Here is a 25,152-nt window from a genome sequence, read left to right as displayed (position 1 = left end):
CCAGAGGAGGAGGGATCAAAGAAAAGCACAGAAAACAGTTTTTTCTTCCAATCTGGCTGAAATTGTTTACTGATGTCAGAAATGCCCCTTGTGGCACTCTCAGACAAAAACAGAAGGGAAGCCACATATCCCATGCACATTAAGATCAGACATGCTACCCTTGTTGTATTTACGTAGGGGGTTAATTTTGCTGCACATGCAAAATACTCACCTCAAACAGAAAAGAAAAATACAGAAAGAAAAGCCATCAAGGCACCGAATTAAGAATAAAAATTAAATATGTTCTATTATAAAGTAACTTAGAGCTTTTATTATCTTTTTGGAACCTACTAAAGCAGGAAAAAATAATGCTTATTATTCTACACAATTCTCTCTATATATTCTATATATTCTACACAATTCTATATATATATATTCTATTCTATAATTCTACACAATAGAAAAAAAAGAAATATTGCTATTTAAAGGGTCTTGAAAAGAATTCACTACTTTATTTTCTCTTACACCAGAAAGCCACTGCCATAGCTCCTATCAGACCTGTGGGGTGAGCACTGGATAATGCCCACTGTGGGATGTGTGGGTTGGGAAGGAAGGCACACGCTTTTAAATCAAATGTCATCTAGATAATCTACAACAGAGCTCTTTGCAGCTTTCCTCTTATGTCCCTGGAGAAGTCAGCTTTGACTGAGCTGATTCTGCATCTGGTGGCTCTTACATACTGCACAGCACGAAGACTTCCATGCAGCCTTGGAGGACAAACTCCTCATGTCACCATCACACCATCTCCTGACACCACGTAACGCAAATACCAAGGAGAAGCCCAGCAGTCACCCCAAGAAGACAAACTGCCTTTTCAGAGGAGAGGCAGACTAACAGCAGTGACCATCAGACCTGGGAGGTGGCAGCAACTGATCATCAATAGTGCACTCGTATGCAGGCCCTTGAATTTTGTTCTTCTCTAGTTGAATTAAACCACAAAAAAATTATTAACGAAAAAGTACTAATACAAAGATGTTTTATATTGTCTTACTATGAATGGTAACACATATGTTTATTAAAACAATGTTTGCAAATTCAGAAAGCATCTCATCAACCATCAATGTCACCCATCTTGAACCTCTATGCATTTGTGTGGTCTTCAAAAAATAAGAAGTGATTAACCCTTGATAGTCTAAAAACTAGAGCTCTACCCTTCTGGCTCAACTTCACAATAAAACATCAGTAACAGTCGACTGGCGCAACATGCATTAATATAAATTAAACCCAACACACAGTGAAGGAAAACAGATACGGCAAACAGAATCATACTGCTTGTTAGTCACTCTTGCTGAAAACATAAAGTAACACCTATGTGATTAAGTACTTCTGGATTGGTACTTGGCTGTTGAACCTTACAATATGACTATATTTAGAACACTGATAACATAAAATGTAATTATCTTCCTCAAGCTCCACTTCTGTGGTATGACTTTGTGTCTTATCTGCTTATTTTATTGAGTTTATTGAGGAAGTTTTTGCTGTTAGCACCACAAAACGCAGATGGCTCAGAAAGTCCATATTTTGTTCTAGCCTTTGGGTGACTGCGAGAGCTCACTACGGAAACATTGACTGCAACACAACAGCTTCAGGAATAGCGAGGTTTGCGTTTATCTGGCTTCTTGCTCGAAGAAAAAGTGAGGATGCCAGGCTGTTGGGTGGTCCTGGCAATTTGAGGTAGTAAAAGCTACTTCAGGTTTAATCTTCAGCCCTTTCTGTGCCAAGCAGGTCTTTGAAAGTGGGTTTTCTGTAAGCAAGCTCCCTAATCACCTGGCTGCTTATTACTTAGGTGAGGGACTCTCTGTCACACCTTCCTGAGCCATTTCTCTTTGCATACGCCACAGTAACATGGAAACAGAGGCAGAGCAATTCACAGATCAACCTTCTAACTATTGCACAGGCCAACCACCTTTAATAAAAATAAGACACTGAAGGCCGCAGAACCAAACCTGAAAACGCAGTCTGTCTACTGCCATCTCTGCAAGTACCTCAGACCTAGCCCACACCATGTTCTCACTTCATTTACACCTCTCTCCTACCTGTTTCAATGATGCTCACAGCCTTAAAAAAAAAAAAAAAGGAAGAGTATACCAGGGTCGCATCCCTTTTTGATTACCAGAGAAAACTTAGTACCTTCCATTTCATCACTGAAACTGCCAAAGGAGACCCAAGACTCACAACTCTCTTCCATACAATACATCCGAAGGAACACATAAAACATAGCTTAACATGCAAATATCGCGTTTAATTTACAGCATCAGCAGTAATAAATTAAATTGTTTGTTCCATGGGCACTCTCTATCTGGAAGCTAGAGTAAGAACAAAGGAACACAAACAGAAAAAAAAACATTCTCAATCCATTTTCTTTCCCATTTCTCTGACTGCAGTAACTACTCTGCACAAATGCGCAGCGTCTTAGTCCACTCAATAGCTGGAGGAACAACAAAACTGAAAAGACATTTCTGGTGTGAGGGGACTAAAGGGGGTACGAAATGCTGTGTGTTAGTGCCACTGTAGTGTGGCCCTGCCACGCAATCCTTGTGACTCACTCCTTGGCATGGGTTAAGTCCCTGGCTCATCGCTGACACTCTCATGCTGAAACTATGACAACAATATACTATTCCCAGCATCACTTATTGAATGATAAGCAGCCTGGCTCACTGGTTGACTAACAGCTCTGGAAACACTCTATACATTAAGAAGATTAATATGTTAATAAAGGCTTTAATTCCATTAGCTGGAAATGCAGCTGCTTTTAAAAGATCTTTAAAGCACAGTTTTAGCTGAAAACAGATTTTAAGTCTTTCCCATTCTCAAATTCTAACGCAGGAACTGGCTTAAGCTGCTACAGAAAAATAAATTTCTACAGACCCCTTCATCTCTTAGAAGCAGCATTAAAGTGTGAAAGCTGTCAATTTTCATGGAAATCACAATGCCAGGGCAACACAAAAAGCTGCAGTATACTGAACATAGTCAATGCCAGAAAATCAAGTGCTTGCTGATGCTAACAGAGTAGTAGCTAAAGGCCAGACACAGGGGAACACTTGTTAAGGCTCTGAATTGTGATTCAGGGGAAGCGAGGTATTTCCCTAACTCTGCCACAGTCTGCTTCTGGAGCTGGTCAAGTAAATGTGCTCACACTTTCACCTATATAAATAAAATGGTGTCTCCTACATATATTTCTTTAATCCAAAATAATATTGTTAGGAAGCCGTCATAAACGTTTGCAAGATAATGCAAGTCTGTGACAACAGGAGTCTTAACAAATATTTATAACACCACAGATGTTTAAGAATATATATACATGTACAAGAAACTTTCATTCCCTTGAAGACAAAAAAAATCCCTTCATTCTCACCCTAATCAGTTGTACTGTGATCCAAATTACTCAGCAAAAAACGATAAATAACTTCTCTAGCAAGGTTAACTATGCACAAAGCAGCCAGGTATTTACTGAACTGACTTCAAAATAAATATTTAAGAAGTTGCTTTCCTTAATGGTTAGCATCATCTAAAACTGCACCCATGTGAATGCTCTAAACTGTAGCTAATCCTCCCTTTCCTCAACTTTATCTAGTGCAGCATCCTGGAAAATTCACTGTAATTGGTGCGGCTTGCCCAGATGGGGTGGCAAGTGAAATCTGTCCCATCAAAATGTAGTACTACCTCCTGCTGAGCAGTAAAGTGCTTTCATAACGACAAGCAATTTGACTAAGATGTGAACTGCAAAACCTGCAGAAAAAAATGAAACAGGAATTACAAGGGAAAGATATGAAGAACAAATGAGACAGGCAACAACACGAAAGAGAAGGCTCAATTTCATCTACCAGTGGCAGCAGCGGTATAAAAAAAAAGACTAAAAAAAACATAGAAGGTATCTATGGGAAAGAAAATAATGAGAGATGATTGGGAGAGTGAAAACAAATCCTGAACCTTCTAGACAGCCAAGAAATAGAAGAGACTTCAAGATGCTATCTATTTCATCCTCTACTCTGGTACAAGACTAACAGATTTCTGCAAGAAAGGAAAGAGAAAAAAAAGGGCGAAAGTAAGATAGGAGAAATAGGAAACTGGAATTCAGAAAGAACAGCTGTCAGGACTGGATTGCATTGCGTTTATCTCACAATTTAGCTTATTCTTACAATTAGTTGTCTTCAGCAATCCTGAGATATTAGTCATGACTGAAAACACAAAAGTCTTCCTGTATATTAGGTCAACGGTTATATTCAAATAGAGATGCAAAACACGGTAAAAATTGCCTTGTTTTGTTTTACGCAATAGCAAGCATAGTTCTTTCACCATTACCAGAGCTTTATTTAAGGTGACATACCTCTACTGCCACAAAAATAAATACTTTGGACCCACTCTAGCTGTGAGAGGACGACAGGGCTAATGTTGCTTGTGGTACCAGAAAAATGTATTACAGAGAAGTCCCTTGTCTCAGTTGTGCACATAAGAAGCACCATCTGAACTCTGCGGGAGCAGTGCATGTACAAACTGAGCCACAACACGAAGGATAAAGCCAAAAGCACAAAAGTCACTCTTGCAGCGGGCCCAGGCAACAACCTTCAAAGCAGGTACCACGTGGCTGTTTCACATTTCTAATTACAGTCACCATTCTTTGCCGTTCAGTACTCTGCACAATACACTAAAATCTCCTATAAATACAAAGCAAGGGAAACATACGCAAATTGCCCAGTTTTCCAATTTTGATTTACAGATTACTTATTTAGCTTTTCCTGTATACCCTAAATCTTGTAACATCTGAAGGTGAGATAGAGTATAGTGCAAGCAGTGGCACACAGACATTCACCTAGATGTTCTGCAGACAACAGTTCCCTTCAGGCTTTTCAGGACAAGTTTTACAAATAATATGATAAACATAAGCATGATAACAACTTTTTTCTCCCCGCCCCCCTTTTTTTTTAAGCTGGATGTGCAGCTTCACAAAGGAACCCGCTTAACTATGTGGTATAAAATAAAAGGAAAAAGTTTTAAGAAGTTGAGATCCACAACTTGCCCCGTACCTGGGGGTTTGCTTTTCCAGGTTCTGCATGTAAGCGTTATTGATGTTTCACAGCTTTTATCTGACTTCCAGGGTCACTTCAACCCAGCACGAGTCCCTCCAAAGTCAGCGTGTCAGGTGTACCTGTATGTGTTAGTACTAGAAGGCCCTGTGAGACAGGGAAGGAAGCTGCAGCACAGAAAATAAAGGTCTTACTTAAAGAAAGCATTCATATATCTTGTTTAACACAGAGGCTTTCCCCACATTTGGTTAAGATCCCAGAGGAAGCTTTTCTGTGCTCAGATGTAAAGGCATGAAGAAGAACCCAGGAACCACTGGTTTCCTTGGGAGGTGGAGATGCTTTCAGTGACAGGGGAAGATGCTCTGCACTCTACGGAGCTCCTAATGGAGCGGAAAAGAACCGATCCTGCAAGTCTCATTTTTGACTTGAGCCTCCTATGCCACTTACAACCAATGTAGGTCAATGACACTACTCTACAGTCAAAAAAGTCAGCAACCAAGACACTCACAGAGGCCTATTGCTGCTTTCCCTAATGAAGAGCATATGCAGCCACCAAAGCAGTAGCTTTTAAACTAGTGTATTTCTCTCTTCTAGCACCTGTTGCATGATCACAGAATAATAAATCCTAATTTCTGCTGCTGCTACTGATTGTCTTAGGTTCATCTTAATAAACTAAAATAAATGTTAATTAAATAAAGCATTATGGACCTGGTAAAGCTTTACAAAACTTGTGCCTAGCAGTAAGTAATAATAAAATTCTTCGTACTGAAGTCTACAATTATTTTTGAAACTGAGAAATGTGAAAAACCTCGCAACACCAGCACAAACTGCATTTTTTCTTTGCCATTTAAAACAAAACAAAATGAAAACAGTATCCCGCTTTTAAATGTGCAGTTCTTAAGTGGCTATGCCATGAAACACGTGGTTAATTTATCTGTGTAAAGCACACAGCAGAGCTGCTCTACCCTGTACCAAATGATACATTTTTTCACTGTTTAACAAGGGCAACTCGTAAAGTTGCATTAATGATTTACATAGAGACAAAACAACTCTGCCCAAATTTTGTTAAAAACTGTGAAGCTGCAGTTATTTTAACCTCTTGCTTTCATAACTGCAAGTTTTGAAACTCAGTTAGCTGGAAACGCGTACAGCATTTCTGCCATGAAAGGAAAGTATTTCTGCAACAGTGGCCTTAAAAGCCAGCGTTCCCTGGGCACGCTCCATAGACGCAGCTCACCTCTGGATTTGCACAGGAACCAAGAACAGATAAAGCTGTCTTCTTGCTGCATTTTCCTGGCCCTACTGGACTTCCTCACTGAACGAGTAAAACCTGATTATGGACCAAATATCCACCGGTTGCCAGTACAGACATTAGCAACTTGGGAACTACTAACTGTTCTGTGAAACCCACTGCTGACAGCACAGGCACATGGAATCACAGAATGGTTTGGGTCAGAAAGGACCTTTAAGATCAGATCACCTAGTTCCAACCTCATTGCCACAGGCAGTGACACTTTCCACTAGACCAGGCTGCTCAGGGGTTCCAGGCTGGGAACCTCTGACTTGCAAGAAAAGACAACAAGCGGTATTTCGAGGCTGAAATCAGCTCAGAGGAAACAGACAGGCAGTCTCCGTCGGTGCACACAGCGTTGCCACCAGCTTCCACAGGAGCGGATTAGCACCCACGCGCTTTGCTATACAATATCGCAAACACATCTTCACCTTACAACTGGATTAGCCTCTTCGAGCCATATCAGGAGCGATGTGACTGAAGTTAATGCAGTTTCTGTAATTTCTGCTCATATATGTGATATCTGAGTTTACACAGATGAAAATAGCTACGTAGGATTGAGGAGGTTTGTTCAGAAATGCCCTCAGACTCCAGTGCTCATCTCTGAGATGCACTAACATTACACTTTCTCATTCCAAATTCAAACTCTTTAATAAATCTTTGGATACCTAGCAATCAAGACAAATTTTTAATCAGCACTGCATCTGAGAAATGCTAGTTCAAAGCACACGTGTAAATTGGCATCCTAGATCTTCTCTTCATCAGAATTTTAGAAAGCAGCTATGCTATTACTCTCTAAATAGAGAGGGGAGGCACATTATATCCACTGTTTTTATAAAGGCTTAAAAGGTCACGATCAAACAGGCTCATTTTCAACTCACAATAAGCATTTTATTTACAGAGTAGCAAGCTATGTCATGCTCTGCAAGTCAAAGCAACATTGCAGCATACGGTTTCATTACTATGGCTTTATAATGGCATCTTCACTCATACCTCCCTGTTCTATTTTCTGAGTTAGGCACTACAAGCCTTCCTATCAAACACAGAAACTAAGGAAATAAACCTAACAAAACTACAGTAGCCCACTAGCACCTACATAGAGCTGTCATCTATTTAGTTGAAAATTAATTTAGGACATAAACGTTAGAACTAAAATCGCTGCTGAAGCAATCACAGTCTTTTTCAGCCCATGCAGACGGTGTGAAGTAGAGCAGTAAATTGCACCAAGCAGCACAGCTCTTAAAACTTGCCCAGCTTCTGCACTGACAAAAGAGATCACTTAGGACTTCCTCTTGCTGCTGCTCTCATCGTTTAATTAATGGACTAATGAATTCACTGGTGGCATATTCTGTATTTACTACTTCTCTTGAAAAAACCCGAATCCACCTGTGTTTTACGCTAGGGCTGATCGCTGTTTACCATTACCGCTGCCGGAGCGGTGCCTGTCACCAAAGGCAGGAGGCACTGGGAGCTGCAGCCGGCAGCCGCCCGGCAGCCGCCCAGCGCCCGCCCGGGGCCCGGCCGGCACCGCGGTCACCGACCCACCCCTGGCAATTTTCGGCATTTTTAATCCCAGACTGGCAGCGCTTTTCTTTCCTGTGCTGCGGCCGTGCGGTAAGGCTGAGGGACCCACGGCTGGGACAGCTCAATAAACCTTTCAAAGGCTTCTGGCAGCTATTCGCACACACGCAGACGGGCGCACAGGGCGAGAAGCGACGCCTGCGGCCGCGGGCTTCCCCGGACCCGTCCGCCGGCCCGATCCACCCCAAGACCCGCAGCGCCCCGCCTCCCCCGACCGCTCCGAACCGCGGTGGCCCGGGACGGGAGCGGCAAGTGGCGGCTGCCTGCGGCCCCGCAGGGCCGGAGCGCGCCTGGCCGGCCCGAACAACCCCCTGCAAGAAACCAACCCCAAACGCAAACCCCGCTCTCCAACTTCCCCGGTGTTGCAGACGGAGCAGCAGCGACGGCAGCGGGGTCCGGACGCCCCTACCAAAGCGGAAAGGCGAAGCAGACACCTTTTCACGCTCTTGACCTTTCCTCATCCCAGCTCAACCCGCCGCTCCCTGCCTCCGCCGCCCCGCTCCCCGGCCGTGCCCCCTCACTCCACCCGTCGCCAGCCCAGCGTCTCCAGGGCGGGCTGCCCCCGGCACGGCGGGCGCGGACACCTGTGCGCCGGCTCCGACCTCGGCAGCTCGCCGCCCCGAGAGAGGGAAGGAGAGAGGGACGGAAGGCAATGAGGCCGGCCGGCCAGCGGCTGCTGCCGCTGCCCGGAGTCGCTCCTGCCCGCGGAAGCGAGCGACGGCCGGCCCGTCCCCGGTCGCGGCGGGTGGCTTACCCGCTGGGAGGCTTGCTGGCCCCGGGGCGTACAAGGGTCTCCATGGCCGGGCCTCCCTCGCCGCTTCTTAAGGGACAGGCCGGTGCGGACGCGGTCCCGCAGAGGGGCAGCAGCGAAGGTCGGCGGCGGGGGGGATCGAGAGGGAGGGAAGAGAGGAGTGAGAGCCGGCCTCGCCCCCTCCCTCACCCCCACCTCTCCCGCCCGGCCCCGCTCCCCGCCCTGCACCGCCGCCGGGTGGCACTGCCCAGGGACGCCGCCGCCTCCCGCTCTCCAGCCCGGCCGCGGGCGGGGATGCCCCGCCGAGCCGGCACACGGCGGCCCTTCGCTGCCCCCCGCCCGCCTTACCGGGCCGGCAGGGAATCAACGCCGCGCCGCAGGTACTGACAGCTCGGCTGTGCCTGACGGGGAAGGGGCACAGCGGGGAGCGGGGCGGGCTGCGCCCGGGGGCGAGCGGCGCGGCTTGGCTCGGCTGTTCGCGGCTCGGCTTGGCCGCTGCCCGCTCGGCGGCTCGGACAGCCCGGGAGTGCGGGCGGGGGCGGGGGCGCTGCAAACCCGTTTCCATGTGACTGGCCGGGACAAATGCAAACACGGCGGCTGCCCCCGCGGGCACTGCTGGGGCGGCCGCCCACGCCGCGGAGGGGGACAGGAGCGGATGGGAAAACCCGCGGGAGAGAGGAGCGACAAACCCCGCGGCCAGCACCAGCTCAGCAAACCCTCCTGCACCTCTCTTGCCAGAAACTTGGAGAAGCCAAAGCTTGTCGGGCGGCTGTCCCCCGAGGCTGAATCCCGCGGGGAACGAAGGCTTTTCGTGAGCCGCACACCCGGCCCAGCACCTAGCGTTGCCACGTATGCCTTGCTTCTTGTTACCTTTATTTTTATTTTCTTCGAGGTGACGCAGACAACTCTCTTAAAATGAGTAGCTTCTTTGGTCAGAGAGGGGCCGAAGGGCCGTGATGGGGCAGGCACGGCAACGCAGGCTTCTGCGGGATGTTTCAAGCCAGCGGTGTGAGCCCATCACTGGGGCAGACAGCGCGGGGCCCCCTGCACCCTGGGCCTTGCACCCCGAATAGTGCGACGGGCCTGGCGGCACAGCCTTGGCAGCGATGCAGGTGGCACGTTAAAATCTCAGCGTGCTGCTTCGGAAACATTCCCCTCGCGCCGTTTCCCCCAGGAGAGCAACTGTTAGGCTTGCATGTGAAAGGAGAACCAAGCTGGAGGTGGGGGCCTGGCTTATGTTACTGCAGTGTGTGCGTGCTCTGCATTGGCCACCCTGGCCTCTCTTGGACCTTTCAGGAGTTTCTCTGCTCCCTGCCAGACCTCTCCGTTTGCTTCACCTTGCTTTTCTGGTCATGGTTTGGAGGATGGAAACACTGCAGACAGGTCAAGCCACCAGCTAAGGCAGGGACAGGGAGACAGGAGCAATCAGGCTAAGCAAAGTGAGAGTGAGAAACTCCAACAAGAGACTGCAAGGGGAAAGGGAGATGCTGCCAGACTCGCCTGTCTGCCTCAGCAACAGTTCCCCAGATTCCAGTTAATGGTCATCTCTTTCCCCAAACCCTTCCCTCCTGTCAGGCTTGAGCTCATATCTTGGCATATTCTGCCCATCAGAAAGTGTCTTGCCCAGCTCAGTGACCAGGGTAAATACAATCAGCTTCTCTGGCCCCAAAAGTGAGTTTCTTCCTCAGCAAGCAAGACTTAGCAAATCTGGGTCAGAAGCTGCATGCAAGCGATGACATTGCTATCTGCAAGAAACTCCCATCCCAGGCAGATTGTAAATATTTGGGAACATTCAAACATTGGATTAATTTGCCAGTAACAGAAAGGAAAAGGACACATTCATCTTTTCTGTATGACATGAATGGAATATTACTGCAAACATCGACCTTTGTTTTGTACTGAGGCTTTTGCATTATGATCAAAATATCTGTTTTGATGCATTTACCCCAATGTATAACAGAACATTTATTGTAGTATAGTCATCTTTAATTTTGTCTTCTCTCACTTTGACAGCCTGAAGTCTCCCCTTAATTCCCATCTCCTCAGCACATTCTTCTTTCTGGTCCTCCGTCCCTGATGTATACAGACGGCCTGAGGGCAAGTGAGGCAGCTGAGTGTCCTAACCATAGGTAGAGAAACAAAAATACTAATTTGCAGAAACAAAACATTGGTCTGTAATGTCCCTGTTACCATGGGTAGAAGTTGACTGAATTGCCCCAGTTCAATAATTACCCCGGTCATCTGAGCCACACACCATGGTAATGAGCCATATGCATGTTCCGAATTTGCACCTTTATGAAAATAAATAGGCTAGCTTACGTACTTTATTTTTTAAGTGGATTGGTTCAGAGTCTGCATGCTGTCGGTTACCATAACTCCAGAAATGAATGGTGATCTTTTAAATCACAGGAACTTGATTTCATAGCTCTATTCATCATCTATTCCATCATTTTTCATGTTGCTTTCTTGCTCCTAGATCTAAATGAACTCTTCCCTATCTTCCAATAGATGCTAAAGCTGCACAAGCACAAAACCTAATATTCCCCTGTCTGCATCATTAGCAAACTACACAGCTCCGGTTACTTCAAGAACCTGAGTGAACTTCCCTTGCCTCAGCTGTAACTTCTGCCCTGCTGTGAAGCACCTGAGCAGGGATGTGCTCAGCCTGCATCCCTCTTGCTCCTGCCTCTCCCACCCCTGCCTCTCGCACCCGCTGGTGGGCCCTGTGACGCTCTCACTGCTACTGACCCCTTCCTTCAGCTCTTCTTTCATGAAGAAACCACCTCAGTATCTTGTCTGCACATTTGTGGTCCTGCTGCTGTTCCAGTTTCACCCATCCTCTCCTAGTGACTTCACTACTTCATGTTAGCTTGCTCTCTAGCAGCCTCGCATACATGTTGCTGTTTGATAGCATCTTCCTTTCTAAGTCCTACAAAACACCATTCTGGGGGTATATAAAGGCTGTCATAACAAAGCATGAAACAACAAAATCACATTTGCTTTTTATGTTCACTTCTTTTTATATAGCACAGCAAAAGAGCAAAAGCCTATTAATCACCAAAATCGTCATCCTAATGCATCTCCAGAGCGCTAGGAGTGGCATCACTTGTTGCCCATGGCCCCAGTTCTTCAGTCCCATTTAGCGGACGGAAAAGCCGAGTGGAATGCGGGGAATACACTCCGAGATATGGCATGGGAATCTGCCTTTCTCCAACATCCTTGGCACTAGGCCCAGCTCTCAAAAAAAGGGCAAAGGGGGCATTTCTAGTGTGCATTGTAATCTCCACAATCGGGGTGCTATGCTCGTTTTTTAGGCAAAGGGCATTAGTTCAGAGAGGGGCTGCATGTATTTGCCAATCTCATAAAATGTCTGCGAGACTGAGCATGTTCAGTCCCCCACAGGACAGGTTTTTAACCCTTTCCTGTCTGTATAGCTATATCTCCATTTAGATGTGCCTCCTCATTAGTTTTCCTAATATTAAGTCATTTAGATGACAAAATCCGTGCTGCAGAATAGTTTAGGCCTTCAAAAATAAAATTAAAAAACCCACTAATCACCAGTGTGATTTCAAATTTCAGTCTTCAAAACATTATTCCTGCTTTTCCTCACCTTCACTGCTAGCAGTATTACTGAGTCAAACCTTTAAGACTACATTCTTCTGCTAGAACTGGCCTGAGATGTTTCAGGAATTTGAATGTATAGTATAAACTTAACTGAACATGTAAGGAATCTAGTAAGACAAGTCTAATACCAAAGAATTTGTTTCTAATTTAGCAAAAAGAGGTTAAAATTAGCTCAGCATTAGCTAACATGCACTGGGTAACTGAGCCTTTTTTCTAGTCTAGCATGTATCTCTTCCTATGATTTAGGTGTTTAAGAACCATCCTGGAACTGGAAAACAGGTTTTAGCTTAAAATAAGGCAAAAATACAAAAAAACTGAATTTATAGCAGGAAAAGATTGTGAATGGAAGTTAGTTAGTGTGGTTAGGTTTAGTTAATAGCAAACACATTTGTAACCACATAAATCCTATTCTCATTCTAAGCAACCTAGAAATTGCGATTTAAGCATTAGTCCCTGAAAGAAAGTTGATTTAATGTACAATTGCAAAATTCTTGGCTATGCAATTATAACAATTAGAGCTGTGTAGCCCCAAGCTCACAAATGCTTTTATTTTGCTATCCACAGGCAAAAAAAAAAAAAAAAAAAGGAAATGAGATTTTCGGGGCTTGATAGATCCTCCCCTTGAGTCCCAGAGCCACCCTTCTTCAGAAAGTTGTTTTGGGATTTAGCCCTACAGGTCCTATTTTTATTAGGAACCTGAAATAATTGTGAGCAAACAACATCAATTTTAGAGGAACATGTCAAAATAAGGAATAAAAATGATGAGTAGTTTTGAACAAATACGAAGTCGTCGCTGGTCTATATGTGACTATCATAACATTATCAAATGCCACTGAAGAGGCTGAATTTGCTCTAGAAGGGCGCCGGGGAAACAAGCATATTGTGCTTGGCTCTGCCCATAGTCAGACAGTAAATCAGTGAGATGATTCTAGTTCATCTGTTGTTTGTCTTACTTATCTTGTGTCATGCAGGGAGCCTTCTTTGTGGTTCGGTACCAGACTACTTGTTCAGCATCTAGAAGGCAGCAAGGACAGTTTCTGCCCTGGACAACCTGGGGTTTTGGAACAGAGATTTTAGTTTTCTTCATGGTTTTAGAGACGCAGTGAAAGATGTCTGGGATGTCAATTGAGGCTCCCATGGAAAGAACCAAAAAAGATAATAAATTTCGGAAAACATGATGAAGCCATCTGAAAGTACACATGGATACAGATAAAGGTTTATGTAGCTTCAGCTGAGATAGTTAATATTATTTCTGAGCTATAAGGTAATTATCTCCTGCATATATAGAAGTACTGAAACTTGCCCTTTGTCTTTTTATCTCACAACCTGTTCTGTTTTGAAAGATAGATCCCTTCAGAGATTTTTTTCCTTTTATCTCCCAAAACTTACTGAAGTCCATGAAGAGTTTGGAGGGTATTTGGCCTTATTATTCCTAGAAAAAGGAATTGGGAGAGTGATGGAGAAATCTAGAGACTCTTTCCCAGCTTCTGCATGGAAAAGGCTGTTGAGGAAACCCCTGCTTGACCTCAGCATGGTCTGGAAAGCAGCAAGGTGAAGAGAGGGACGGCGCAGCACGGCAGACGAGCAGGCGCGTGATGCAGCGCCAGCCCGATGCTGCTGCAGGGCAGGTTGAGCACTGTCACGCCAGGTAAAAATATTCTGGAAAGGGAGGTTCCTTTTGCCTTGGAGAGTATTTCAGAGCACGCACGCAGGGCGGGGAACGTGGTGCATATGAACAGAGATGGGGAAATGGTTTTAAACCACGATGTAAATAGAATGAGAGGAATTTCTGTGAATGACGCAGCCACGAGGAAATTAAAAACAGGTTATTTTAAATGTGGCTAAAAGTGGACATGGCAGACATCAGCATAACCCAGACTGAAGCTGATATGTCTCTAATATGCTGACACAGTCTTGAATCTAAGAAGTGTAGACCTTTGGGGATTTTATTTTAAAAGTTGGGTGTTGATTACATGCTTATTTTTCCATTCTCCTTTTTTTTTCCCAACAGTTTTATAGTCTGTTGCTTTCCCCTAACATTTCATTCTATATATTTTTGACAAATAGCCTTCTATATCCTCTCTTTTCCACCATTCATTCTAGAAGAACATTTCTGAGGAGTTGAAACCCCAGGCCTAGTCTGCAATTAAACTGACATTAATGAAAGGATATTTACCTGAACAGACTACTGACCTCACCAGCTGGGTCAGACCTCGTGTTCTTGGGCTCAGCTGCAGTAAGAACCTTCCTAGGCAAGATGGTAATGTAAGATATTTCCCCAAATCAAAGAGCTTCATGACTCATACTCACCTGAGAACAGTATCAGAGAAGACAATACTATTATCCAGGGAAAATATAAAATTAGTCTTTAAGACCATGTCATAACATATGACAGGAAAAAGCATCTGGGCAGTCTCGACCAGCTTGCAAACCAAATCAGAATCAAAACATTAACAAATTTATGTAAATGTTATCTTCACTGTATGGGGCTGGGCAATCCCGCTCAGCGTGCTGGTCAGGGTGACCCAGCTACAGCCTTTCCTCACTGTGAGGTTTTTGCTCTTTGTTTGCCTTGCCAAGGAGAGTATGAGGTTGTCAAAGCGGCATTTCAGAGAAGTGACTCACAGCCTCCCAAATACTGGTGCCACTGAAAGTCTCTTCATCCTTACTGCTTTCTGTCATTAAACCACGTTGTTCTATGCTTAGGGTTACCTTCTATCTCAGTGTTTTTGTGGCAGAGAAGCAGAGCCCTTGGACCTCTCAGCCTAGCAGAAATGGTAGAAAGGGAAACTTAATGAGACTGCTGCCTGAATAACTTTCCAGAGGTCTGAAAATAGTTCATTTAGAAGCGACATGAAGTCACAGCAGAGCACTTTACTTTGGCATGACACTTTTCCAGTCATTCAGGTATAGGCAGGTCAGGCTTTCGTAAAGCCGGGCAGGACTGACAAGGAGATGGCAGAATGGACATTCCATGCACGGTCTATGGCAGCAATGAAGAAAAGAGAAAGCTCTTGCTCTCTGTAAGGTATGGATACGGCACATTACCAGTTTTGCTGATGGTGTGCACGGCCTATGCAGCATCCTGGGGCTCCACCGCCGCAGCCAGGCCGCGCCTCTCCCCGCATGGCGCCCAGCTCTCCTCCCAGCCACACAACTGGAGCTGTGGGCAGTGGCAGCAAGGAGAGCCCACCGCCTTCAAAACACAGGCTTTCGTCTGGGGCTGCAGCTACTAACTGCTGAGGTCACTCTCAAGATAAATTAGTCACCAAATGCCCTTAGAAAACAATCCACAAGTGAGCTGTGTCTGTACTGAATACTCAATACCAGGGTTTCGATTTCAAGAAGGCTATTTCTATTTTCCTTTATATAATGTAGCCAAACTATAATCAGAATTATATCCACTCACAGTCCTCTCTATAAATATTTAACACTGTCTGAGATAAGCTTTTTTTTAACAACGTTCACAACTATATTTAGCTCACAGACTGGGTTAAAACTTCTACCACTTTAAAACAGATTTTTTCAGTACAGTCTTTCTCTGAAATTTAGAAAGTTCCCATGGTTTGGAGGTACTGGTATCTCAAGATTTCGTTTTCAAGTTTTGGGATGGATAAATATCAACATACATTTTGTAGAATTTCATAGTCACCTATGTAATTCTAATTTCACACTTGCATCACCCGATGCACCTTACATTTAAAGCAGTTACTGCTGATTGATAGCAACATAAATAAAAAGAGGACTTGGTTCTGTACTTAAATAAAAATTAATATGCTATAGATAGAGACAGATGCAAGTGTACTCATGCAAAACCAGAAAAGTAGCAGACTTGGTGCTGCTGCTGCTGTTTCCACTGAGTTACTTAATTTGTGATTGCCTTAGTTGAATAAGATCTTAAAGCACAGAAAGGATTACATGCATGTGAAAGCTTGCCAATATTACACTGAAATTATATTCTTCGGTTGTTTAGAAAAAAATGAGATTCTTTGACATATAATCTCTGGAATTCTTCATGAACTGAACATAGCTGCATGCTGTTAAATTACTACATGCACCCCCAAAGGCTCATTCATTCCCATCCACAATGCAGACTTCATGAACCTGCTGAAATCACTGAATTATATTAATATGAGATTTATACCCCTGAAGGATAAAGCATCAATGAATGCTGTTGTCAGGAAAGCATCTGAAGAAGGCAGATGAAGTCTGAAGACCAATGTACATAAAGTCTTATAAACAATCAGACCCAGGCTACAAATGTGAACAGGTAAATAAATAAATAACTTACCATGAGGAATTCTCTCTGGGTATACTTGCATTGGCATCATGTACAATGCATTTTTTCCTAGCCATCAGCACGTCGTGACACAATCACTGATGTGGAGAGTGGTTTCCCCACCACCTGCCCTTCTGACGCCAGCAAAGATTTCTTACCTCTCCCTTCATACATTTCAGAAGTTTTACACCTTGATATCAATAAGTGATGAGACAGTAATCATTTTCTCTCTGTTTGCTGACATACCTTGAGACCAATCCTTCTGCTTATCTCCTTTCCAGAAAATATGTGTTAACTGCGTACGGCAAAGGAAGAGGAATGGAGGTCTTCCAAAGATGTCCCGTGGTACTAACCCAGGAGAACATGTGCTGAGACGAAGTACATGGTTGGTTCACCACCGTGTCGTTGGACAGACATGGTAATGCAGGGACAAGATTGGGTAACGCTCCTCTCTTTAGAAAGGGTTGCAGTTGCCTTCCTCACCCTGCGCCTGTAAGCAAGGCATAATTAGAAACAAGAAAAACTGTCCTTGAATTAACAAGGAAGGGATTGGATAAACTGGCCAGCAAAGAGGGGCGGAAGAACTATGGATTATCTGGAGAACATCACTGGCCTGATCCAAAGCCTACTGATATTAATGAGAGGTTTTCTACTGGCTCCAACTGGTTTTTCCGAGTCTTTCACATCACTGACAAACATGGGCAGTAATGACTGGGTGTTTTAGACAACCCTTCTTCTCTCACTTCCTCCCTTCTTCTTATTGAACATGTGTTTAATTGCATCTTAATCCTATCTCTAGCCACTTGTACTGGTGCTACATGAACCTTCACAGGAACCTGCTGTTTACTGGCCCCTAAAAGACAACATGAAGGAGAAAGTCTGTCACGTGTTTTAAATACCCTGTGCCTAACATGAGGTGGTTGATTAACCTTTGGAACCTTTTTATCTCTCAGTCTTCTCCTGGCTTGCCAGATCTCCTCACCCTGATATCTCAGTCAAGGGGAGTGGTATAAATTATGATATAATTAAAATGAAACAACACTCCCTTTCTTCAGGTGAGTCATCTGCAGGTATCCAGAAAATGCACAGTGTTAAAATTACCTCCGATTCAGGGCGTTAAGAATACAAAGTAGCTCTTTAGAGTTCCTTCAGAAAAATAAATATGGAGCACCTCTAATTTATAAACAAAGAAAACCAATTTCCTACTGTTTGCAGTTGCAGACTAGAATAACCAGATTGCAAAGCTTCCTGTGAATTTGCTACGTGGTGTGGCGTGCTGCTGCCTTGCCTCAGGGACAGCCCAGAAAGCAAACTCTGATGCAGAGGGCAGCATGCGGTTCCTTCTCTGTCCCCCATGGCAAGAGCCCTCCTGGCAGCAGCTGGCACCTGGCACTGCACTGGTGTCCCAGCCGCTTGGCACAACGCTGGTTCCCAGCAGAGCTGGCGGCCAGCCAGAGCCACACTGCATCTCCACCTTCTCCTCTCTTGACACACAGGTGGCTGACAAGGTAGGAAAACAATAGTCCTGCAGACACCCGTCTTTTCACACGATGCAAGTATCACAGAAATGCCTTCCTGGCTGTGAAGCGGACCACAATCTCTTTAGTAAACAGGCAGATGTCTGCAGAGATTTAAAGCAACACATTGGTTTGTTTCATTTTTATATTAATAACCTGATGAAATATTAGAGAAACTCACAAATTCACCTTTTTTTTTTTTTTTTTTTTCTTTTAATGGAAGGTGACAAGTGAAAGTGTAAATCATCCTGAAATGCATTAGATTAATGCCTGCGATAACTGTGGAGGTGCTTTCACAGTACTGGTTGGTGTTTTAAATCTAAGTGCCACAAAAGCCACATTGACTTAAGTGAGCACTAGCGAACCAAAATGCACATGGAAATCTTGGGAGACTTTCACTCAAAACATGTTTTGAAAACTGTCTACAGCTCCCTTGTAGTCCCCAAGAGAAAATGAAAGGCCAGAGAACATTTCAGTTGTTCACGTGTACTTTGCATACGACATGCCACAACACCCCAATGGTTATGAAGCAAGGGCCTGCTGGAGCACACCCCATAGGTGTGCACAAGAGTAACCAGCTGTGGGTCTTGCAGCAACCTATATGCCCGAAATCATCACTTCTGCAGAGTTTTCTCAGGGTGCTCAGTGCAAGCAGCCTTCTGCTTGTCCTCCATCTTGCACTCGCAAGATGACCTTGGGTCCTGCCCAGATGCAGGAGCATGGTGGGTTCCCACCTGCAGATGTTCGTGCACACTGCAAACTCAAAGATTTCTGTGCCTTCCCCCAGCACAGCTTTGGCTTGCTGCTATCGAAATCCTTCTCTGTTGGGTTGCCCAATCCCAGCTGAACCATTGCCAAGATCACAGCGTACCTCAAACAACAGGTAGGCCTCCAGTGCACCGTCACACCAGTGCAGGTATAACCTTCCACTTGTGTGAGATTTTAATGCCATAGCATAGGAGAATATTTGTGCAACTAACATCGTAGCATGAGAGGATATTTGTGCAACTTGAGGTGTGGCATTTTTAACCCTTTGGGAAAGAAAGATATTTGCAAGATTGTCACTGCAAATTCACAGTACCTTGCTCCCTTATTTTCAGTTTTAAGGTGGTTCCCTAGAAAATTATAAAATGCAGTTCATTTAAACATCACAATTGCATTTCCAAACTGTTGTCTAATACTGATCTTGAAAATTACATTTGTTACCTTACTGCTTTATGAATGCTTCATTCCTTCCTAATGAATAAAGACTAAGCATGGGTAAACTAGAATGTAATAGACTATAAAATGTGTATATTTATGTGTGCATATATAATTTTATGATTCTAGAATTTTGTTTTCTTTGGGGTGTTGTTTTTTTTCTTTTTCATACTGACTTACTTGGAAAATCTAAATGCCTGTGGCTTCTCACAAAACCCCACCTGGAGTACTGCATCCAGCTCTGGGGCCCCAAACATAAGATGGACATGGGCCTGTTGGAGCAGGTCCAGAGGAGGCCACAAAAATGATCAGAGAGCTGGAACACCTCCCCTATGAAGACAGGCTGAGAGCTGGGGTTGTTCAGCTTGGAGAAGAGGAGGCTCTGGAGAGACCTCATAGCAGCCTTCCAGTAGCTAAAAGAGGCTTATAAAAAAATGGAGAGAGACTTCTTAACGGGACCTATAGTAATAGGTCAAGGGGTAATGGTTTTAAACTAAAAGAGGGTAGATTTAGATTAAATGTAAGAGACAAATTCTTTATGATGATGGGGGTGAGACACTGGAACAGGTTGCCCAGAGAAGTTGTGGATGCCTCATCCCTGGAAACATTCAAGGCCAGGCTGGGCAGGGCTTTGAGCAACCTGGCCTAGTGAAGGATGTGCCTGCCCATGGCATGGGGATTGGACTAAGATGACCTTTAAAGGCCCCTTCCAGCCCAAACCGTTCTGTGATTCTTGAGTGCCCAAGTGAGCATTTGGGTATCCATGTTAGTGCACCCAAGTCAGAATATCAGATTCATCATTGGCAAACTGAGGATATTTGAGGCAACCTCATAACTGAACCCCAGGGTTCAGATCCTGTATTCCTAAATTGAGGTTTTTCAGGGGAAACACAATAGAGTCCAGCAGCTGAAACAACAAAATAGATAGGAACTCATCCCTTGTTTAAATTTTATCGTGGAAGCTCAAAATGAAATCGGTGGTTCTGCAGTGGTATCGTAAGCAAGAGTATGATCAGAAAACAGGCTGTGGAGAACTCAGGGAAGTAAATTTTAATGAGCATGATTTCTTCAACAGTCTTGTGACAATCTGTAACAGGAAGATGGCCAATGAAAGTCTTAATAACGTTTCAACTATTGGATTAAAGCTTGGAAAGGACTAGTGATTGAGAAAGGGAACAGAGAAATCAGCAGGAAAACAAAACCAAAACAAAGCCAAACCAAAACAACAACAATTCCCCACGGTCTTATTACACAATTAGGCTTTAAAATGTTTGTATCCAGCACCCCTCCACTGGGAGGCCTCTGTCACTGCTCCCTGGGGATGTGGGGCCGATGTTCCCCATCAGCAGCTCTGGGAGGAGGGGTAAACTCCTTTCCCAAGGTGGCAAAGTAGAATGTCACTGCCTCCTGGAAAAGAGAACAGGCTGGTTTTATTTTAATCATGCTACCTGCATTTGCAGTCCCCAGCTAGACTCTAAGCAAAGCTGAACAGCTTTTAGATTTTACTTCAAATGGGAACAAAATTCATGGGCATGAAGAGGATGCCCTGGGGAGGCAAATGATGAAAGGTCCTGGTAACAGCACCATAAAAGCAAAGCTCCAGCAGGAAACTGAAAGGACACCCTGGCTAGATTTGTTATTGGAGCTTCCAGTTTTGATAAGAGAGTGGTGCAAAAATAAGCCAGAGATATTTTTTTATTTCCTGATCTCATGGCTGCTTTGATGAACTGAAGTTGCCAGGTTGAACCCACCAGGAGTCAGAGGTTTCGCCTGTATCATCAGCAGGACAATGATTTCAGCTGCTTGTGAAAGACTTGTATTTTTGTGTCTTGTATGCCCAGGCACCCTATGTTAAAAAAAAAAAAAAAAAAGGCAAACACTTAAATCTTTAATTCAGTCCCTTTGAGTCCTGAATCCAATGGCTGGGCTCAAAAATAAAAGACACGCCGCCCTCAGACATCTCTGAACCCCAGAGAGGAGGGAAGCCCTAACAGAGAAGGGCTCTTTTGCTATCCAGTGGGGTCAGGGAGAGGCAAACAGAAAGCCCCGGTAGACGTGCCCTAAATATTTCTTTTGTACGTTGTGTTACTACACTTGAGAGGCATTGCTGAGAAATAGTTCACAAACTGAGGAAAAGTTTGCAGCTATAACCATATTATTTATAGTTTTGTAATTTATTTGCAGCTTTGTGAAATGTATCTGGGTAAATGGCTATCCCAGCCTAAGGCAATAACTGATGTCCAGCAGCGGGTGCAAGGTTAGCAGTTACGCTTGGAGAGAGTCACGAGATTTTTGTGCTGCAGGCTATATAAGCATAGGAGGCAGAAAAAAAAAAAAACAACAATTTCCCCACCTCCTGGAAAGTTTATGTCCAGTTCCCCATTCAGTTCAGTTCAGCTGGTGGCTGTGGGTAGTTCTCAGCATGAAAACACTGTAAGAGAAGTCCCGAAGCCTGTTAGCCACGCTGCAGGAGTTGTACACGTGGCTGTGCTGGGTCGGGAGCAGCTGGCCAGGAGCTGAGGTGCTGGTGGCAGAGCTGCTGGGACCCGTGGAGATGGAGCAGCTGGAGGCAGGACCAAGCAGCTAGCAGAGCATCGCTTTACCTGGCAGTTTATCACCCAACAAATCTTAGCTTTCACATACTGCACATCATGGGAAAAGCTGTAGCCTAGAAATTACTTCCTTAGAGAAAAAGACTATGAGCTGTTATAGTTAAAGAATAACTGTAACAGTCAGTTACTATCACTCTGTTTATCTATCTGGTCAGATTTTTGTTCTCTTAGAAGAGAAAAAAAAAACCACAACAAAACAAAAAAAAAATCACCAACCAACCAACCAACCAACCAACCAACCAAAAACCCCACCGTTGTTAGCTGTTTGATTCACATTTGCCAACAGGAAAAATTAGGTAGTTCAGTATGATTTTCCGAGTTGTCCAGGTGTGGCCTCAAACTCACTGCTTTCGGAGCAACTCCTTTTGATTTGAACCCAGACCTTGTTGCTGCCAGTCATGTCCTGGCCAGGGAACTACCTCTGAAGAACAGGAGCAGTGTTTCAATGTAGTGACTGCACTCTTTCCAGAGGATCCCTGCTACCACTGGTATGTGGGATGGAGGAGATGTAGTCTGAGGATATACTAAGGCAATGTAGCCTATCTCATTAGTTAGAAAAGGAAGTGAACAAAGACATTGTAGGAAGAAAAAAGGGCAATGTATTAAAATAACTAAATACCATCCCAGACTCCAGCAGACTTCTCAGCTCTGAGCAATTATGAATAATGCTGGGTAGACAGGATGAAACTTAATTTAGACTGCAGTTTCATAGACAGTTCAGGCTAATCTAAGTTGGCACCATTTAGGAAAGAAGCACCTGCCTGTCTGTCCCCAGCAAAACTATTCCCTGCTTTTCCTCCCCCTTCCCTACACACAGAGCAGCTTTATTTGTCTCTGCGTGGCACGCAGTGGGGCAGGCAGTTCACCCAGAGGGGACAACCTTGCTGCTCCCAAATGCACTTTACAGCCTCCCTGTGCCCCCTGCCAGGTTACAGCCCTTCTGATAACAACAGGGAAAAAACCTGTAAGTAGCAGAGAAGGGCTTTGCTAACCCAGGTAGGTTTTCTGATTTGGAGGGTGGTGCAGTGACATCTTCAAGCAGTGATGGCAGTACCACAACATACCCCAAGTACTGGGAAAGAGGGGAGCAGTTGGGACACTTGGACTTGGAACACCCTGGAGTTGGCAGTAATTCCAGCATCTGCTAGCTGAACGCTGGTTTATGTTATTGCTGTGTAACATATTAACTTCTAGAGGTCACAGCCTATTAGCCCTGATCCAGTGATGAACTGTCCGAATACAGGCAAGCAAAATACTATTTATTGCAGCTGTGGAAAAAAACCCAAACAAACAAGGTGCTTTTGTTTTCATATATATATATATATATACACACTATTTTTTTTTCTTTTAATTGTTTGGCCCACTAAGATATTGACACCCTTCCACCCCTGTGCTCATCTTTGGACTCAATATTATACTGTGACATTGGCCTCAGTGTTTTGAAGTTGTTATTCCTGTGTCAGGGAGCCCAAGCGGAACTCAAAAAACACAGGCAAAATATGTGTCCATGTGCATACACCTAAGTCTGCTTTTCCTGAAGTTTATATGTACTTTCATGTGTGCAAGCTCAGTCTCACAGCTGAGCATCTATGCTTGTTTTAAGGTAATCATACAAGAAAAAATATGACTAAAATGCAGCAGCCTCATTTAGGATACTTAAAAATAAATTACAAATGAAAGCGTGGTGAACGAAAAGTCCCCAGGATCATTCCTGTGATCACATGCTCATTTTGTAGGAAGCCAGCTTTCTCTTGCATTAGAAGAACTGTAAGCATAACTCAGGTGTAAATTTTATTGAGACATGCTCTTCACTGCCAGAAATATGCAAAGGGTTCCCATATAAACAAGCACTGTTACAGATACCTTCCCAGTAGTGGCACTCCATTGTTAAACATTAATTCTTAGGAATGTGTATGTTGTGCAACCTTTTTACGTGCTATTTGGATCTGTTTGCAATTTGGAAGAACGCTTTTGATAATTTAGGATCAAAGCACAGGTTTGGGAGAAAGTTTCCTACACAATGTATAGGAATGCACACATTAAAGAGCACAATTTTTTTTTTCAGTAAAGGCATCCTGAAGTTTGTGTTACAACCATTGAATGATTAGGAGAGCAAAAAAAGCCTTGATAATTGGTCCCATCTGATATATTTGCATTCTACCAGTGGAGAAGAACATACACACAAGTGATAAAAGGAAGTTGGCAAAACGGCTAGGGAAATAATCTAAAGATTTAGGATCATTTCTGGGGACACAAGCAGGTGTACTATTTTTAATGCAAGTTTCCTGTTGAGAGCAGCACAGGCAAGAGGCCTCTGCTCCACCTGTTGGTGAGAGGAATAAGGGAATTTCTCCATAGAGAAGCAAAGAGGGTGAACACTCATGTTTGCTTATGTCTCCCAGGGAGTGTCTAAGAATAGTAGTGCATGAGCTGAGGTTTTTAGTGTCTTTGGAGAAGATTAAATGAATCAGAAACTCCCTAAGAGACTTGAGGAGGAAAAAAGGAGGAGTTACCTTCTGGCCAGCAAGCAACCCCACCTGGCCTATGGTTAGAAGTTGAGAGGGATGCTCAGACAAATGCACTTCACTGTTGAAACCCCACACAGTTTGGTGTTTTGTTTTGGCTTTTTTTGGGGGGGAGTCTTTGTTTTGCTTGATTTTTTTGTTTTGTTTTGGGGGTTTTTTGGTTGTTGTTATTTGTTGTTTGGGGTTTTTGTTGTTGTTGTTGTTTGGGGGTGTGTGATTTTGTGTTTTTTTCCAGGTCTGTAACTTTGGAGTGCTTTGGCCATTGTCTATGAAGCGAGCCAATGAGACTTTCAGCAGGGTACCTCATCCTTTAGCAACTGTGGGGACTTACTGTTCACTGTTTTACGGTGTGTTGTGCTTTTTGTTTAACCCCAGGTTGGTAGATACTAAGAGAAACTTCCAGTTTACAGAGTCTTCAGCTGTATCAGTGTTTTCCTGGGTTGATCTGCTCCATATCTAGAGGCTTCCGGGAAAACAAGCTGGTAGAGTTGCCCATCAATAAATATTATATCTGGTATTCCTATGAGGACAGGCTGAGAGAGTTGGGATTGTCCTGCTGCAATAGGACAAGGGGTAATGGTTTAAAGGAGGGGAGATTCAGGCTAGACATGAGGAAGACATTTTTTACAATGAGGTTGGTAAAACACTGTCACAGGCTGCCCAGAGAGGTGGTAGATGCCCCATCCCTGGAGATATTCCAGGCCAGGCT

The 25,152-nt window shown here is 44.2% G+C and overlaps 1 protein-coding gene across 1 annotated transcript in view; it reads right to left on the bottom strand.

Annotated features, from left to right (window-relative positions):
* The window catches only part of COBL (cordon-bleu WH2 repeat protein), a 169,064-nt gene extending 159,862 nt beyond the window's left edge, over positions 1-9,202 (bottom strand). The window contains 2 exon segments of the mRNA XM_082044127.1: positions 8,690-8,755; positions 9,035-9,202. Of these exon segments, the coding sequence (XP_081900253.1) occupies positions 8,690-8,733 (44 nt within the window). The 5' untranslated portion in view covers positions 8,734-8,755; positions 9,035-9,202.
* Between the last annotated feature and the right edge of the window lie 15,950 nt (positions 9,203-25,152).

The sequence above is a fragment of the Streptopelia decaocto genome (assembly GCF_964273445.1).
Source record: "Streptopelia decaocto genome assembly, chromosome: 2".
Taxonomy (NCBI): domain Eukaryota; kingdom Metazoa; phylum Chordata; class Aves; order Columbiformes; family Columbidae; genus Streptopelia; species Streptopelia decaocto.
This window is presented reverse-complemented; position numbering and strand designations above follow the sequence as displayed.